Raw genomic sequence first — 19691 nt, 5'->3', positions numbered from 1 at the left:
CTACATTACTAATGCACTCTCTCTTCTTAAAACCATGTTTAGTTTCCTCAATAGAAACCTATACTTTATTATGACAGATGCTGTTGTATTAACATCTTTAATACAAAGAGCCTCGTGCTTTACTTCCTTGACTTGATTTTTCATCTTAACTTAGTGAGTCAGTTCTAGCATGTTTTCGGTTAAGTTAAATAAATAAATAAAAAACAATAAAAACAAAAAGCAAAAACAAAAACAAATTAACCCTTAGGAACTGTTTGATGCATTTTACGTGCTTTTCATTTTTAATTTCTTTGATAATTTTGGCTGCGTTCATGCATGTGTCATCAATTTGACAAGATTGTGTATTTTTATGCAGCCCTGGTTTTCCAGCTCAGCTCCTAAAAAAAAAGTGTCATATTCATACGGTTAAGTGCAAGAAAATGCGCCATGGAAACCCATTCAAACTGCATATGTGACACATCCCAAGCTGTGATCAGCAAAAAAAAAGTAGTAAATTGAAAATAATTAATTTTTTTGTTTTTTATCTTAAAACATAGTGGCATGATGACAAAACCTAGCATTTAAAGGTTAAGGTTCTGAAAATTAATGAATATTTGATATTTAAGATTCTGACTGATGTTGTTTAAAAAATATATATATTTTTTATAGCCTGATTCTGTAAATCACATTTTATGTGATGAGCTGTATGAGCGTGAGTATTTGACACTGCACAAAAAACAATAATTTATATAAAAAAATCAATGTTGCTGCTAATCACTGACGTATCTCAGGCTGTGATAATCAAAAATAAATAACTAAAATGAAAATCTACTTAGTATGTAGAATATTGAAAATAATTGATTTTTTGTGGGGGTTTTTTCATCTATACACATAGTGGCATCATGACAAAAACCTGGCATTTAATGGTTTAAAATTCTGGAAAATAATGAACTTTTTATATTCATGATTAGGACTGAAGTAACTCAATGATAGTAGAAAATAATACCAATGTATCATAATTTTTAAAGCTTCATTTTGAAAAGTGAATTTTGTGAGCAGAGCAATATAAGTGTGTGTCATATTAAGACAGACCCTAAGAGTTAAGTACTGTTTAAAACCCCGAAACACGCAGAAACACACAGCATTACTCAGCCCTGACTGCTGTCTCTCAGGTTGCATATGGCACCAACAAGATGTACATATAAGGTGGATTTTTTACAATAACTCACAAATAAAAATTCCCCTAATACAGTCTTACTGGAGCCACATTTGTTTTCAGTGCTGTCTAGAACAGCGTTAACTGAATTTTACCAGCCGTAACATTATGCCAGGTCTAACCTTATGATGCCGTTGATGACACTCCGCTGTGGATTCAAGAACTTGAGGTAGTCTGAAACCAGAATACGCAGGTCGCCCTCATTCTCCAGCTCCTCCACATACAGCTCAGTAAACCTGGGAGAGAGACACACACACACTGCAGGTTTACACATGTAACATGTGACATTATATCACTGCTGGATGGACTGTGTAATTGATATGACCATTTTATAATTCAGTTAACTTTTGGATCTGTCTAATGAAGGGAAAAATGTAGCTAGACTGTGGTGGGTAGGTATTTCATTTCTGTCCTCAATATCTCAAATTGTGAACATGCTCTATGTCTATATCAAAGTCTCAGCACAACAAATTAACCCAAACATGTTTGTATTTTCTGAGACATGGTTGTCAAGTTAAAAATTCTGATATTTTCGCTCCACACAAGTGGAACAACCTGCAGAAGCTCTTAAAATTAGACACGCTAATCCCTCTTAATCAATTTAAATCTTTTTTGACTGACACAGAGCACAGTGCATGCATGTGTTTTCTTTGAGTAATATTGTCCCATGTGTTGATGTTCTGGACTACTTGTTGATGTATGCAGTGGCTGTAATGTGCACTTTAGTATCGGCCACATTTCTCATGTTTTGTCAATGTAAACTGCAGTGTGCTTTTGTTATTTTTATATATAATGTAATCAGGAAGTCCTTGTAAAAGAGAGCTTGCTCTCAATGGCTTTCCCTATTTAAATAAAGGTTTAAATAAATGTGTCTGTTATTTCTCCTAACAAAAATACAGAAATAGCTTAGTTTAGTCTGAAGCTAATGCGATATAGACTTTAATTTTGCCTTCGCCTCTGCACACTCTCACCTGTTCCTGAGGCCGAGCGGCAGGTTCCTCTTCCCCACATCAGTAGCTGGGTTCATGCAGGCAAAGAGCCTGAAGTCTGGGTGGCGGACCAGAGGCTCTGTGATCAAAAAACACAGCAATATTAACAACACTATTAGATTCTTTTAAAGCAAATGCCTTGATACATTTGTTTCAAAATGACAATGATCTGCATTTATCAGTGTGCTCTTTTGAACGTATGTCACATCAAGTTTTAGATCAAAGATTAAGTTAGACTTTTGGCAGAATTACATATAGTTAATGACTAATCAACTTACTGACATAAGTAGTTTATTTTCTTCAAAGTTGAATATTAAAATGTTATTTTCTCAGAAAATAGAAAGAAAAAAACAGTTCTGCAAAAAACATATAAAATTCTGAATCATGGCGATATTTGCCTACACATAGTTTTCAAGAAAATAAGTTAGTACAATAACATAAAAAAAGTCATTTGTTTTATTGTAACTGTGATGGTATTCATGGGCGCAGTATATATATTATTATCACATCGCATCACAACTTATGATTGATTCATCACTGATCAATATGTGCCTATGTTAATCTTTTAATTTATTTAATGATGTGTTAATTTAAAGGCTATAAGGCTTAAAATTACTGTACTGAAGTATATGATTATCTGTAGAAAGCTGTAAAAAATCACAGCAAAAAGCTTCTTAAAAATCTTCACAAAATCTACCATTTAGAAGTATGAAACAGCACTGCTGCCTGATTAATGTGGTCTGACAGCCAGCACCCGTGTTCCTCCAAAGATAATCCATGAGTAAAAAACATCACTGTTACACCACTCTATGATTACAACTTGATAGCGTGTCTCAACTGGGCCAAGAGAGTAGCTAGAACCATTACCATCCATCATGTCAGTCCTATCTCCCAGTTGATTTTTTATTCATATCATATCAATATTTAAAATTGTCTATCTTAGCATTTGGATCATATAACTCTTGAAAAATAAGGATGCAAAGTTAGTGGCTACACAAGTTATTTTCTGTGTGTCAGCCCTATATTTTATCAACAATGCCATACTTCTGCTGCTAATCACATTTTCAGGTTTTGTTTATTGGTTGTGAACATTGTTTACCGTACTGTACTACAGCCTGGCTAAGCTGCCAATCTGTGAAACTTAAAACAAAATTAGAAAATAGACTCCAAATCTGCACTCAGATTGTGGCACACTTCTTTCAGGCATCCCCCAAAAAGAGCACGTTCAGACTTGTTAACAGCATTTCAACTAAATGCTTTCATGTTCTAAATGGAGAATACCACCCTCTGCTCTCCATCGGGTGATTCAGAGTCCCTCCATCGCAACGATGAAATTTGTTTATACATCATTCTATCCTGTTGCTAAACCAAAGTTAGTGTATCTCTTATGAAGATCTGAATCTGAGGATATTATGCAACATGTTCCACGGTCATGAATGCTTGGCGTGTTTCTGTGGGTTTGTGCCGTTTGTATAATTGTGTTACTAATTTGTGTGTTAACTTCTCTAGCAGAGCTGTCTGAGGACACAAAATGGGTTTCAGCCTAAACTTGCAACACAGTTGCTTCCTATTGTATCATATCATACTGTTTTGTATTGTATCATATTCATTCATATCGTACTGTTTCGTATTGTATAGTATTGTATTGTTTACTACTGTATTGTATTGTATCGCATTGTATCGTATCATACCATACAGCTTTGTATGTATTTTTCGTTTCTTATTGTATTGTTTCAAATTAAAACTGCAACTACAAAAAGGTTTTCTACCAACACTAACAACAAAAAATACAGTGCTTGACTGTATTTTTTGCTGTTAGTGTTGGTAGAAAGAGATACAAAATATATCAAAATGTATTGTTCATTTCAATAATGAACAATACATTTTAGATATATTTTGTATCTCTGGTTACAAATGTTGAAAGGTGAATCTAATGTCATGAGGGATTTCAGAAGAATAATGATTTAATACTGGATTCTGATTTGACAAAATGCAATCAACCACCAACACTACAGGTATTCGCACTCCTCACCAGTGTCTCCTCGGTCCAGCAGCACCAAAGATCCAGCGCTGCCCTCCAGCAGTCCACTCAGACACTCCAGGGTCTCGGCTGCTGCCAGATTGATCTCATCCAGCAGGATCCAGTGGCCTTTCTTCACTGCCTGAGCTAATGTTCCCTACAGAGGAACAGCGAGAGATCAGAGCTGCTCCACAAAGGCTGTACACTCATGTACATTTACTTTTTAGGCATGGTTATGTGGTATGCAATTTATGGTTTAGGCTACCAGTGCACCACTTATCAAGATATTTTTTAATCTCTACCTCCACAAAGGCAAAGACCATGGCCGCCTCGCAGGCTCGAATCTGCTGCTGGGTCTGGTTCAGCTTGGCGGCCAACAACTCCCACCGCTCCTGCAGCAAAGCAGCTACACACACATGCACATAGGGTATTAGTCTTTCATTGTGCCACAGAAGCCAACATACTTACTGCTCTCATTGTTAAGTGACACTACCATCGGATTTGTCCTGCAGCTCCTTGGTGAGAGCAGACTTGCAGACGTGGTCCATGAGTTTGAGCAGATCCTGCCAGCGCTTCCCCCTGAAGCAGGTCTGCACGTGGCCCAGAAAGGTCAGGTTCTGCTTCCTTGAGTACGTCTGAGAGAACAGGTCCTCAAAGGCCTCCCGCAGAGGGAGCAAGATCTGCTTGTGGTCTACTGGCTTGTACCTACATTAGACAGGAAATAGAGTTTTACTCCAAAACTTAACATCTGTCAGCCACCAGCAGTGACACAGAACCACTAGTCTATAATTTTGAAATGCTGGAGTTGGGAGATGCATAAAATCAAGGTGACTGGTGATCGGACATACAATATAATATTTGCCCTTCTGACAGTCTGGTGCAACAGTTTTTAATCGATCAAAATGATGGCCAGTATTTAATATATCTAACACCTTAAATATGTCAATGACGTAAAATGATAAATACAAAGGAAAATAATTATGTTGTTTAATTACAATTTGTGCGTCACTCACCCTCCGAGCAGGTCTGCAGTGTCACTCTGCTGGTTCATGTTCACAACCCGCAACCTGTGCCCTGGATTGAATACACAGGTAGGAACATTTCAATCAGGAAAGTTGACAAACCATGAGTCACAAACACTATACTGTATATCAGAAACTGAAGGATTAGGGACCCTTCATTAAGCGTTTAGGGTTGCTGAGCGACAGCCGAGCTGGGCTCCTAAGCTCACCTGTGACTCCAGCCAGGTGCTGTACGGTGGAAGTCTTTCCAGTTCCTGTCTCTCCCACCAGGAGGACAGGCTCCTCTTTGGCTACACACACTGCCAGCTGTTCCAGCAGCACAGCAGAGGGACGTGTGGCAGCAAAGGTCTGATTGTCCCTGTTCATGGCAACAAAGAACACATTTGGTGGTAACACATTCGATTGTATGCTTTGTACGTAGATGCTGGTGTCACAGTCTGACGCACTCAACCATAAAATAATTGTTGCTTCAACATGAAGCATGTGAATGTTCATGTTTTTGAGGGGTGAGTGGGAGGAGGAGGGGGCCTCTTATCTGCTGTGTAGGTCCAAGGACAGAGGGATGTCATATGCTGTGAAGTCCTCTGAAGCTAATCGTGTTTTGGGACATTGGGCTTGACTGAAAAAATTGAAAATGAATTTAAATTGTAATTGCTAGAGACCTTTGAGGCACGCTTTGTGACTGGCCTATAATGAAGTGTGACTTCACTCTTCTCTAAAGCACTTTGGTTTGCCTTGGGGTATAAAATGTGCTTTTACTATATAAATAAATTTGCCTTACCTAAAATATATTTGAAAAGTCCATCATAATTAATTCTATATGTCTCCAATGTCAACACATTTAATGAACTGAAAGCTTTTAAATATTGAGAGAAATACAGAGCCTATTATGCTATCAATCATTACTGTGTTTCCTATTAATACTTTAGATCAATTTGTGAAGATTTATATGGGAGTTGAAGGATGCCAAGTATTGCAATTATTGTATGATCTCTAAATCATAAGTTAAATATTTACTATTACATTATTTTGTATACATTCATTTCCAAAAGAAAAACAAAGATTGTTGACAGGACACTTGTGTCTTAAACAATATTTTTAAAAAATATCCATATACCTGACTGTGAAGAAGTTTAAAATTGATCTACCTGTTGTTCAGTTGTTCAGCAGATAGAAAAAGGTTTCTACATGAAATTGGTGACATTGGTGACAACAAGGCCCGTGAAGTCACAATTTCTAAAAGACATTGCTTTTTTTTTTTTTCAAAAGTATTTTCAACACTAGGAGCTCCATGAGTTGCATGTCATCTACTTCCTTTATATGGGAAACAAGGCAGACATCTCTATGGCTAACTTTTCCACTGGTAAGACAAATGTTTATTTCAAAAGTTACAGCTCCTTCACTCCCTAAATAATTTGATTAGATGAAAAAATAACCGAGAGAGTGAGCTAGAAAACTTAAAAATATCCTTAAGATACAACATCCCTGTGCTTTATTTTTACATTTAATATGGTAAACTGCACACAGTTATCCCAGTTTTTGTCTGCTTCTATATCAAGTCAAATATGATTTCAGTCTAAACTCTAGCACCCACTCATATTGACTTTGGGTGGGAATCGATGTGAATATTTGGACATGTCCTGATGGCCAGGCCATTAGATGAGTTTGTTTACCATAATGTAGTTTATAATCAATTCTATGTTGATTCAATTAACCAGCAGGCGATCTATTTGGCTGTAACAGTAGGTGAGTGTTGGCACAGCATCTAGCTGCTGCATATAGAGTATAAACAATGTTCAAAGGGAACAGGCGGGCAGGATGTCCCACTTACACACTCAGCTGCACTGTTTCGGTCTGTTTCCGGCACAGTGTCACTCTGCCCACCGTGGTCTCCAGCTCGGTCAGCAAGATGCCAGGCTGGTACATCTGGCAGAAGTGCTGGGCCTGGACACAAAGGAAACAGATCATAACGTGAACGTAGATTATTGTAAAAAATGAGAGACTTTTTTTCACACTAATTTCAGAGATTCGAAAATGACAAAGTGCTGACATTTTCTTCAAGTATGGGATCACATTAATGTCCAAAATACAAATGTGTTATTTTTAAATGCTATATATTGCATTAACCTCTCCACCAATGTTTTTGTAATTTTCTTTTTTTTTCATTAATGAATTAATTAATTGTTTTATTAGTGAGTGCAAAAACAATCACAAAATCGGAGTACCGATATGCAGCACATACATGGGGCTAGATGGAGACAGAAATTTGGACATGACAGGAACAAACAGGAATAACAAACTTTTTTTGCCAAAATAGACTTGTTAAATACCTTCTCTTTAGAGATGTTGAGCTTGCTCCCAATGATTTCAGCCATTCGAAGTCGACTTTCAGGACGAGACAGCATGACTGTGAAGCAGTCAAGAGCCTGAAGAGAAGATCCGCAAAAAGGCATCAGTCACTAAACTAAATACATCTAAACTCTATTGTCTGGTAGCTGTGTGGGAAAGACATTTATCTCTTACTTCACTTACTTTGGAAAAAATCAAACCCACTAACCTCTTGGAAGACACGTTGCGCTGTGGATGAGGAGGTGCTGTCGAAGTTCACACTGATCCGCTCACACCATTTCAACAGGTCCCTGTGAAACAATGAAAGACATATCAAGAAGACAACATGAAGAGAAAATCATTGCACTGCAAGATTGTTTTTTTAATGAAATAATATGTATGACATACAAGTACAACAAAAAAATACACAAAACATCAGCAACGTACACTACACTTTCATTACTTTGGAATATTACCATATTAGTGTAAGCTAACTTTTTTCACTGCTTTACCTTGACATCAGATGGCCCGTGCCTTCAGACTCCTTTGACAAATTAAGTAATTTTACATCACAGAACACAGGAGTTGCTGGCCGACCACTAATTCAATCCATTAGTTAGTTAGTGTATGTGTGACTTTAACGTGTAAAAGTGTTTTTTTTTCTTTCAGATTCACCAAAGTCACACAACAACACAAACACACTAACAAACCGAGGCAGCAGTAGACCAGCAGCTCTAATTTACTTTTTTTTGTCAAAGGAGTCTGACAGCGTTAAAGAAATGACGACTTTAGTTCCCCATTGACAGGACTGTCTGATGGCAAAATAAAATGGTTAAAATATCCTCAGGATAGCATACACTTAAAATGATATAGATTTTTTGTAGGTGGCTGAAATATGTTTTGCTGCTGCCTCAATCCACAACAAGACATTGCTTTACTTGTGTTTCAGTATTCAGGTCTGCTTCTTTAATTTGTGGGTGTGCTGACCACCATCTACTATCTAGGTAATACACTGACTATAGACAAATACCTTATACAACCCCACTTTAAAAATCCAAATCATCTCTTAATGGTGCCAGTTAAAACAATAAGTGAACATAAACAAGCACAAATGAGGGCCTCCTTCAACAACATGAACCCTAGTAACCTCGACCAACACATGAGCATTACAGTCCCGGCTATACAGCTAATAACATTGATCCATGAAAAGCATATGTACTATTGAAGTGCAGCACATGGAACGACACACATTGATTGCATGGCTGAAACTTGACCTGAACATACATCACACTGAGAGCGTACGGAGACTGTAAGAAGCAGCAGGGCATGTGAGTGACGTCTCTGAGTGGTGAGGTGTTTATTAACCTGTTCCCTAATGAGAACGCCTTGGTTTGACCTGAAGAATCTGTGATTGCAGCCCATTGTACAGAGAGCAGTCCGATCAATAATCAATCGAGCACAGCAGCAGCTTGTGGAAAGCTAATTAAAGGCTGCAGCTGCTGACTGGCTGGTTGCTGGTTTTGATTGGGGGGAATCTGACAGATTTAAAGAGGGTTAGAGCTTTCTTTATTTGCCCCCACTGATGATGGGTGTCGTGATAAAGGGCATCTGTTTTGGAGCTGTGGTGCAGAGAGGCCAGATAAACACTGTGTGTGTGCACAGCGCATGGTCCTTTACGTTCTCTGCTTCTATCTGTAGAAAGAGCTAAAGAAAAATGATGACATATCAGGGTTATTTTTCCACGAGTTAGATCTGAGATATCAAACAATTGACAGAAAAATGAAATTATTAATTCAGGGCATGGACTTGATGATGGCATTTACAGAAAAAGGTCAAATTTGGTGAAATGAGTTGCATTATGGGAATTGAAGGATCCTGCATTTGGAAGGTTTCGTACTGAGGACTTAAAGTCAGGATTTCTTCTCTTTCCGACTCTACTGCACAGATTTTTAACATACCATTTTAACATTTGAAATCTGAGCAAGCTGGCTTGATTTCTTTAAAAAACTGTGGAGAGAAGACAATGAACTTCACAAGAAATGGACCAAAAATTTACAAGAAACTAATAAAAACTTACAAGAAAACTACCTGAACATAAGCCACAAGAGAAAAGAAAGACAAATGCATGTGTTTGGAAAGTCCTAAGCATACGGCTGGATAAATGACACTTGGATTACACTGTACGAGTTATATGAAAAATTGTAAACGTATGTTTATTTATAGTTTTGCTGTTGTTAAAAGTGGCCCACATTTACCCCAATTGATCAAAAATTGTCTCCATATTTGGTTTCTTCATTTAACGTGGAGGCATGTGAGAACTACAGTTTTCTTCCCAAATTCAATGATACACAGGGAGAGTAATTCATAAAAACAAGGTTATTTTTGTGGGTGAAGAACTCATATAACCCCTTTGTCACAAAGGCATCAGAATTAAAAATCACATTATTTAACGGAAATAGACAACAAAAAGGAAAGTACAGGAAGAGAAGAGAGAGTTTTGAGGTGGGCCTCACCTCAGTGACAGGGCTCTCCCCTCCAGCGGTGTGCTTTTGTCCTCTGACTTGTGTTGCTGGCTGTCATCAAGGGTTTGGTCCAGGTCAGAGTGTCTCTCCCCAGTCAGCTGGCAGTAGATGTCCAGGAGACGGTCTGACACCACCGTCAGCCTGGGATACCTGTTAACAAGCACCTACACACAGAGACAGAGGATAAGCTTGTGATGCATGTGCGAAATACTGCAAGACTGGTTGTAGCAATATTTTACAGAGAACAGGAAAGAGTAGGAAAAAATGTTTATGACAAGTAAAAACATATTTACAATGACCTATTGATCAGAAATATTATGTCCAGTTTTTCACTCCTCTAACTGATTGGACATGTGTGGAACTTTGAAAGGATTTAAACCACCTTTTTTGATAGATTTTAACTTGACGCTTGCCTCTATTACTCTTACAAAGAAAAGGAGAAAAAAAAAGCAACAGATTTTTAGACCATTACAAAAACTTATCTGGCAAAACCCCTGATGTGATAAGAAAATGAATTATTTTTGTTTTCTTGCTTTTCACTTTAAGATTTTGAACTGATTTATGTATTGATATTATGATTATTTATCATCAGTTATTATGATCTGTGTAGAAAGTAAATTTTCGGTGCACTCATGTATGTTTGCATTCTTGTTTAACTGAATATTTTGTACACATTTTTGTTAAATAAAGCTGTGAACAAAAAAAATAACTGAATATAATAATTATAATTATTATTACTATAATATTAATAAGTATTATTATAATTATTATTATTAATAATAATAATGATAATAATAATAATAATAATAATAATAACAATAATATCATTGTTATTACTCTCATATATTGTTTTTTTTTAACTTTTTTTAATCTGTACTGTACCTTTTACCTGTTTTGCATATGTTCAGTTTGTCAATAAAAAATAAAACAAAACAAAACAAAACAAAATAAGGTAAAATAAAATTAAATAAAATAAAATAAACACATGACATTACTAATTTTCTGCAAAAAATAAAAAGTTAATTAATTAAAAAATAAAAAATCACAGGCTAAGCTGTTCACCCCTTACAGGTTCAACAAAATCAACAGAAGGCTGAGCCAACAACACTCACCTTCTTCAGCTCCTCTCGGGTCATGTTTCCCATCTGCAGCTTGGTCCAGAACTTGTCCAGCAGCGCTGCATGAGAGTTCTGTGGTTTGTGCCAGCTGCCACCACTATAGTACATCCTGCAATACACACACAGTACACTTCTGCCAAAAGTGTCTTTTCACTTTGTCTCGTATCGTGATTTTCCAAATGACAGATTAAAAAAATGAATACAGAGAAAGTGACTCAGTGTGCAAAGGTCTTAAGGTTGTTGTTTTTTTTTTTTAATTATTTTAGGTACTATTGACTCATACTGTGTCCAAGTAGGATTATAATATTATTCCAAACCATCTTATACTTAAGTCATTATACACTATATGTGCTATATGTTTGTGTTGTCACTATAGTAGGCAGGTTTCCATTAACCCTCAAATTGTGCAAATCAAAATTGCAAATATAAAATATGACTGATGGAATGACGTGAATTTCGCAAAAACTCAAATTTATCGCACAGAAAGTTTTTACCCTTGCATGCGATGGTATTTTAGGCGATACGAAAAAGCAAAACTGGAGTGGAAACACTTTTTTGGCTTTTAGGTCACATGATGCTATGGTTATGTGCTTGTCAATAGGAACTGCGTGTGTCCTGTGGTTCAGCCCTGTCAAGTTACCATGTTCATAATATCTGTGCATGTCACACACCTGCTCCGTTCACATGCATCAGCACATGTAAACACTAGATTGTATTAGAGGACATTCCATGTAAACAGTTGCCCCGAAATCTTCAATCAGATTTCAATCTGAGAAAAAGTGTGCATGTAAACGCAGCTTGCAATGGCAGGCTTTTAACTTGCTTTTAAATGTGGCCATTTGGACGGGTACATTCAGTGAAACTTTTTCTTTTAAACAGGCTCAGACAGGTCATGTACAATCTAAATGGTTTGAAGATTACTATGAGCTAAACAATGCAAGAAGATCAGAGAGGTCAACTGTAAGCTATTCCAAGGTACATACAGTAAATGAGATGTACACATAGCCTGGACGTCAAGACCATGACTTTTTTCACTTAAGATCGTGACATGTTTGGACATGTTTGGACATTGAGAAAGTAATGACATTTTACCTTCTCGTTGCAAAGAACTGAAATCCAGGAGCAACATCGATGCAATCCTCCCGTCCTGGAATCATCAGCTTTTTATTCTCCATCAGAGGCAGCAGCACAGATATCTACAAAAGACCATTTCAGTCCAGTTGTGAGTCATTGCAGTGATTCATGAACAACAAACACATCTAACATTAAGTTGTTGATTAAGAATCTACTCAGAGAGTGTATTGATACAAACCCAGGTTGAGGTATTCTGTGTCTGTGTTGGAACTGGAAATACTAAGTAAATACTTTACTGTTGCTGACAAATTTTAACTCACCACATCCAGAGGAGCGTGGTCGATGTCTTCCAGGAGGATCCACTGGCCTTTAGACACAGCCTGTGTCAGTGTTCCTGGCTGCCACACAAACTTCCCTGGTATATCAGTACAACGGTACATTCCAAGAAGCATCTGTCAAACAAACAAAACAATGTCAAAATTGTCAGCCTTCAATCTCACCTCTATAGAATGTTAACCCTTAGAGCCCGGTTTAATATTGCACACACTCATATAGCTCAGGGCACAAAATGCACTTTTCAAAATCAAGCTTTAAAAATATTCTACATTACTATTATTTTATACTTTTATTAAGTTAATCAGAAATGTCAAAAATTCATTAGTTTTCTGAATTCTAAGCCTCAAGTTTTTGTCATGATGCCTCTATGTGTTTAGATGAAGAAAAAAAAATTCAATAGACTACATGCATAGTAGAATTTTTACTTATCACAGTCTGGGATATGTCAATGATGTGCAGCTACGTGGATTTTTATACAGTATTATTTTTTGTGCAGTGTCAAATACTCACACTCATACCACTCTGCACACCCAATGCTTTTTACAGAATCAGGCTATAGAAAACTATTATAAACTTATATTATTTTATACTTTCATTGAGTTTATTTTTTACATCAGTCCTAATCATAACTATCAAATATTCATTAATTTTCAGAATTTTAACCCTTTAAATGCTAGGTTTTTGTAATGATGCCACTATGTTTTTAGACTAACAAAAATAATCACACACACAGACACAAAAAATGAATTATTTTCAATATACTACATGCAAAGCATAATTTTTTTCTCATCATCACAGCCTGGGATATGTCAACGATTTGCAGCAACACTGATTGCGACAGTGCACCTAGTGGAAATAGCATGCTTTGTCTCCATATGCCAAATACGGTAAAAATGACATCATCAGGTAGAAAATAGTAAAAATGACAAATTCCAAGTCAAAACCCAGAATGACACTTAGAAAGAATGAAAAAAGCGCATAAAACGCGCCAAACAGTCTAGAAGAGTTAAAAAGGCAGTCATGAACACTAACAGCACTGTAACTGTTAAAAGTAAAGTTCTAATATTTTGCTGATAATAATTCAGTTTTTTCAAAATAGATACTTATGCAATGATAACAATAAGCACTTCCTTGATCAAGGTTCGTACTGCTATGCTCTTTAAACATCACTTTTTCAGTCTGTGATGCAGGTTTTCTATTCAAAATCTTAACCCTACATATAACAATTAATAATGCTTTTTTTAACGTTTTAATTTCAATTTCTCCAACTATAAAAAATCTGTAACCTATACACCAAATTAAAAATAACTGTTTTAATGATGTGTCAACTAAAACACATGTCATACATCTATAACCTGGCGCCTTCTCTAAATTTTGCCAAACCAGAATAGTAGTGGCTAATCTTAAGCCTCTCAAAGTAGCTAAGCTATGGAGTCCAAATCCACAAAAGGAGAAGCCTCTGAAGAAAACAGCTAATTTAATAGTGAATTGATAGATTTGTTTGCTTTCACTACCAATACTGCACAGCTGAAGTACCAAATAACTATAAAAAGCCCACTGCACAGAAGCCACCTCAAACATAATAATGAATGCTTATTTAGGCCTATTGGTAATGCTGATAGACTAATTCAGATTTACTAGGCTGTGTCTGTCTTTCTTTTCAGGCCAAAATATGCATTGCTCCAGACATGTTTTTTGGTAAACCTTGCTTCTCTGATAGTGAAGTTTAAAATAGCCTGAATTTGAGGTGTAAAATAAAATTGGAGGATTGATTCAATGCACTCTTACCTTGCTGTCAGTCTGATCCCCCAGCTGAACCTTGAGGATCTCTGTAGCTTTCATATGTCCTGTGACAGCAGCCATAAACTCAACCAGGGCGGTTTTACCGCATCCAATAGGACCCTCAAGCAGCACGGGCTTCTGGGATGCTACAGCCAGCGCCAGTCTTCTCAGATTACGACAGGTTGAGTCCACCAGCACCAGATCTTTCTGGTTCCTCTGTAAAATAACATCAACATCAGGACCAAAATGATAGATGTCAGACTACTTTTTTGAGACAAACCAAAAGGTTCATACCTGCTCAGCCTTTCTAGGAACTATCCTGGGCAGGACAACACCACAGACTGCCACCACATTCTGGGAAAGGTCCTCTGACACCACTTGGCCGCGGGTAAACTTATTCGCTTTCTCTTGGCGCCACATCACAGAGCCCTGATTGGCTAACACCAGGGCTTTTTCTACCTCCAGCTGCTGAGTTTCTTCCAAAGCTCTAAAGAAGGAATAATGAAAATATTATGACACTGACATGACCCTTCTCTGGTTTTATTCAATTACAATTTTGAGTGCAGCACTTTTACTTGTTATGGAGTATTTTACAATGTTTTGTTTTGGGGTTTTTTTTTTTCACTTTTACACAAGCAAGAAATAGGAATACTTCTTAACCACTGATTGAAACAAAAAAAGTGACATAATACTCTCATATAAAGTTACATAATGCAAGGAAAAACAAAGATACATACTTAATTTTCATATGCAGGATTTCATCACCGGACAGCACTTTTCTCAGAAAGATGGTTTTCTGATTATCAGTCATGTGAGACACCAATGCTAAACACTGGGCAGTGTACCTGATAGAGACGATGAGAAAATACAACACATTTAGTTCTGTCGGCAAACGAGCAGAAAAATGTTGTATAAAAGCTATATTAATGCTGCAGTATTAACATCGATATAACAGCTAAATGTAAAAACACCAAGACATATATGGGAGGCATATGGGAATATATGGGATACTGTAAAAAAAATTAACACATTATGATGTTATCCAACGTTTTTGAAGGGATGTTTTTCAGTGCATATTGGTTTCCTGCTCATTGCCATCTTGGCAATTAATAGAGCGAAAAAGACGGTTGTTCTTTGTCCACCATTTCTGTTACTGTGTATAGTAATGGCAAAAAACTTGAAGTTATTACTTTTTGCTAACTAAGATTAGCTACCAATAGCCACTACGAAAAAACAAAAGTACTATCCTCCTCCTCTGTTCCGTTTCCTTACTTCATAGTTAATAAGTTATAATAATAAGTTGAAGCAAATAAAAACTTGCCCTTTTCCACATTAAAAACTCTGGATACCATAAGTGTAGTTGTTAAAAACTGTTTAGATTTATAAACCCACAACTTGGCAGTTAGCTTTGTGTGTGTTTTACAAATGCTTACAGCTGGTTAGCTTGTTAGCTAACTAGACTTACTTGGGTGGCCACCCAGCAACCAACTGTACTTTAAACAGCTATCTACCATGTGCACTGTAAAACAACAATATGCTTTTGTTGACAGCTAAATAAGTCCAACGTAGCATGACAATTAGCTAGTAAACACTTTATAACATTAATACCAGCTAACTTGCTAAATCAGCCTGCTACACATTAAGCTAGCTACCCGTTAAGTTAGCTCAACTTTCTTTTGCTGCATTCAAGCAACGTCAGAAAAACAGGAACAAAGACAAACCTGCATTTCACCTGGGTTAATTATTCCGTTTTGGCCACCAGAAACAAATTGTACTTCAAACACCTACCTACTATGTATACGGCAAAATAAAAATATAGAAAATAGAAATGATTTTGTTGGCTGCTAAATAAGTCAACAGTAGCATGACTATTAGCTAGTAAAATGGTTTTAACATTAATACCAGCTGACTTGTTAATCAGCCTGCTACACTTTAAGCTAGCTCCCCTTCACGTTAGCTTAACTTTTGCTGCAGTCAAGCAACGTCGGAAAAACAGGAACAAAGACAAACCTCCATTTCACCTGGGTTAAATATTCCAGGGCAGTTTAGCCATAACACCATATAAATGGTATTTCTTTTCTCACATTATATGTAGCTGTTTGTCAACAACTAAAACCAAATACAAAAAAGCGTGTAACATTAGCTTAAGTTCAGTTTTTAACTTAGAAAAAATATGTGTGGCTCTTCCTACGTTAAATGAATTGAGTAAATTGGGGTCAGGGTTAAGGAATTTTTAGCTGAGTCAGTGATGGGAGCTTTGCAGCCATTTAGCCTCAATATTCATTTAATGAATTATTTTGTATTAAATATTTTTTAAATTAATTTAATGACAAAATAAAAATAATAATGTGACATGTCAAAATGCCTTCTGTGAAAAATTGTAACATCGTTGACCTTATTTGAGGAAAATAGTTCACCACAGTTAACACACTGTCAAAGCTGCATTATCATTACATATTATGGATTTGAAAAATGTACATCTTTACCAAAAAATGAGGACATAATTTTGATACTGATTAAACTACACTTAGTGTTCAAAAATGCCTAGATTGCCTTTCTCAAGCAAGTTTTAAGTTTCTGAAGCTGACTTTCAAAACAAATCAAGAAAAATATAATGGTTAACTAGAAGGCAGGAAAATTACATTTGTAAAGATTAGTATGCTTTTGAAATGCAACCAGCAGTAATGTCAATTCAGAAATAAAGCCAACTGCTTTGCTTTAAACTTTACTGAACTGCTCTACACCCACAAATACATCAAGAATACTGTTTTTGTATTTCCACCGAAGAAACTGAGGGTAAGGATTTGTTATTCCTTGTGGCCCATAGGTCTGAAAAGGAAGCAGGCACATACCCTCGAACCATGACATCGCTGGTGAGCAGCTGTGACACGCAGGGACTCCAGTCCCAGAGCATTCGAAACTTGGCACAATCGCTCTGGAGGAAACGCAGAGTGGCGCCCATGAGGTCACGCAGCTTCATCCTCCTGGGGCCATAGTGAACAGCCGAGGACTCTTCACTGGTGAAGAAGAGCCTCTGAAACACTGGGGGGGCATTGTTGAAGTACCTTGCAGCAAACCTTGTCAGAGAGAAATGATAAATTAGTCTATTTTGAGCATTTTTTCCTTTTTCTTTTGCTTTTCTATTATTAACAAGTCCCCCAACTTAGTGCAAATGCAGTGCTAAATCACTTGTGTGTCCCTTCAAAGGAAGAGTTTGGATTTCTGAAGTGGGACTGTATGGGGTATTCATCCATAGCCAATGTATTATATACAGTAGAAATCAGTCCCCCCCCCCATACAGTGCAGAAGTTGATTTTACTTACAATAATCTTGGAAACTGACTGCCCTGGAAAATTAAAGTAATAGAACTATTTATCTTAATTCATGTTCACCTTATGTCTAATTGTGAAGTTTAGCTGTATTTACTTAATTTAGTGAAATTGTTGCAACTCAAAAATGACAATTGAAATGACCTTGTTCTTCTAAATGTTAGCACCGTAAGTAATGCAAGTTAGTCTAGATTTTTTCCACATGTTTAAGAAAATACAAATATGACTACTTAGTTTACAACCATACTTTGTAAGGGCTGCTGCGGCACCTACTAGAAGTGAAAAAAAAAAAGATGTGATTTGGCACGAACCCAGTAATTTTGACTCCTTTAATCTTGACGCTCTGTGCTAAAACCTAGCTCTAATACCTTTGTTACTTAATTTCTATTGTGCTAATAGGGTGCAAATTAATTGGTTTAATTTGTTAACTTGAAGGTAGCAAGATGAATGGCAGACAACTGAGTATATCCAGTATCCATGTATTCTTAGCATGCTCAAGTCAGCATCATCATCTTTAGAGGTCAGGGTGAAGAGAGTAGAGTCCACTTACGCCTGTGCATCAGGACTGATGCAGAGGAGCTTGCTGAGGGCCACACACAGCCGCTCGTGGAGATCATGGTTGATCCTGCCACCAGCTTTGACCCTCTCTGCGTTCCGCTCCAACAGGTCCAAAACCAGCGGCCGCAGGTGTCGAGCTATCAGCAAAGTATAATCCTTTTCCAAAAGCAGCTGAGCCACACACTCCAGAATACACTGTCTGTCCTGCTGGCTCCATATCTGAGAATTCAGACAGGAAAGGTCCAAAAGTGAAACATTGATGCAAATCAATATATCTAATATATCAGCGGTTATACTCAACTTACAGCCCAAGGGCCAAATCTGTCCCCCCCGACCCCCTCGATGGGATGCCGGGTGGCCCCCCAACCATTTTCTAGTTGACAATAAAACTAAAGTGACATACACTGGGAATACATTTTGTACTTTTAGTATACACGAGATACCAGAGTGCATAAAACAGCATCAAAATAGAGCTTGTTTATCAAAAAAGTGCCAGTGGAGGATCCCCCACACCCTCCGACAGAGGTCCTAGCAAAGTCCATAATGTCCTAAAATGCTAGAAATATCCCCAAATCCTAGAAATGTCCTAAAATTACGGAAATGTCCTCAAAGCCTGAAAATACCCTAAAATGCTAGAAACATCCCTAAATCCTAGAAATGTCCTAAAATGCTAGAAACATCCTAAAATCCTATAAACGTTCTAAAATCCTAGAAAAGTCCTAAAATCTTATAAACCTCCTAAAATCCCAAATGCCCCCAAATCCTTGAAACGTCCTAAAAGTCTTAAAAACACACCATATAATCTTAAAATATATCCTAAATTCCAATATATGCCCTAAAATCCTAGAAACATGTGTAAGGCAGCTGTGGCTGGCCCCTGGCCTCTTGTCATTTTGCAAAAGTGCCCCCAAAGCAAGTTAAGTATCCCTGATTTACATTCTTGGGGTTAACAAAGCTATAGATCAGATTTAATGACAGAAAATACTCTAAAATGTTGTCTCTTGCACTGTGCTTACAGACATGTGCAGGCAGGGTGACTGCATGCTGCACACAGAACACGTTTAGAGCCTCAGTGTGAAAATAAGACAATCCAAACACAATGTGATACTCTATACAACCCAGAAATGACCGTGTCTTACCTGTTTTGACAGATACTGGTTCAATTCGTTGTGACTTTTGTCAACATGTCTGGATATGGTACCCAGTGATGACAGGCTCAGTTCTAAATTCTCCATCGTTTCATTTGTCGCCTCTGGAGGAGCGATCTACGGCGAAAACAAACTCGCGCGATCTATAAACAAATATCCTGATTTGCTGTTATTAAGCCAAACTGTGAGGTTCATCACGCGCTTGTCTGTCTCGAGGTTGTATCACAACACACATGCACGTTCCCGTCACTGGTGTTAAAATCCTGTCCA

The 19691-nt window shown here is 37.2% G+C and overlaps 1 protein-coding gene across 1 annotated transcript in view; it reads right to left on the bottom strand.

Annotated features, from left to right (window-relative positions):
* The window catches only part of mdn1 (midasin AAA ATPase 1), a 67221-nt gene extending 47538 nt beyond the window's left edge, over nt 1-19683 (bottom strand). The window contains exons 1-20 of the mRNA XM_088089308.1: nt 19413-19683; nt 18266-18492; nt 17239-17463; nt 15124-15231; nt 14681-14873; nt 14393-14602; nt 12589-12720; nt 12287-12390; nt 11189-11303; nt 10068-10240; nt 7784-7865; nt 7557-7652; nt 7058-7170; nt 5436-5584; nt 5218-5278; nt 4698-4909; nt 4507-4610; nt 4217-4361; nt 2167-2263; nt 1318-1431 (exon numbers count right to left, since the gene is read on the bottom strand). Of these exons, the coding sequence (XP_087945434.1) occupies nt 1318-1431; nt 2167-2263; nt 4217-4361; nt 4507-4610; nt 4698-4909; nt 5218-5278; nt 5436-5584; nt 7058-7170; nt 7557-7652; nt 7784-7865; nt 10068-10240; nt 11189-11303; nt 12287-12390; nt 12589-12720; nt 14393-14602; nt 14681-14873; nt 15124-15231; nt 17239-17463; nt 18266-18492; nt 19413-19508 (2756 nt within the window). The 5' untranslated portion in view covers nt 19509-19683. The remainder of the gene's footprint in view (nt 1-1317; nt 1432-2166; nt 2264-4216; nt 4362-4506; nt 4611-4697; nt 4910-5217; nt 5279-5435; nt 5585-7057; nt 7171-7556; nt 7653-7783; nt 7866-10067; nt 10241-11188; nt 11304-12286; nt 12391-12588; nt 12721-14392; nt 14603-14680; nt 14874-15123; nt 15232-17238; nt 17464-18265; nt 18493-19412) is intronic.
* Between the last annotated feature and the right edge of the window lie 8 nt (nt 19684-19691).

Source organism: Plectropomus leopardus, chromosome 16 (genome assembly GCF_026936395.1).
Source record: "Plectropomus leopardus strain MGB_pleo_1.0 chromosome 16, ASM2693639v1, whole genome shotgun sequence".
Taxonomy (NCBI): Eukaryota; Metazoa; Chordata; class Actinopteri; order Perciformes; family Serranidae; genus Plectropomus; species Plectropomus leopardus.
The sequence above is the reverse complement of the archived record's forward strand: the minus strand, read 5'-3'. Positions and strand labels throughout refer to the sequence as shown.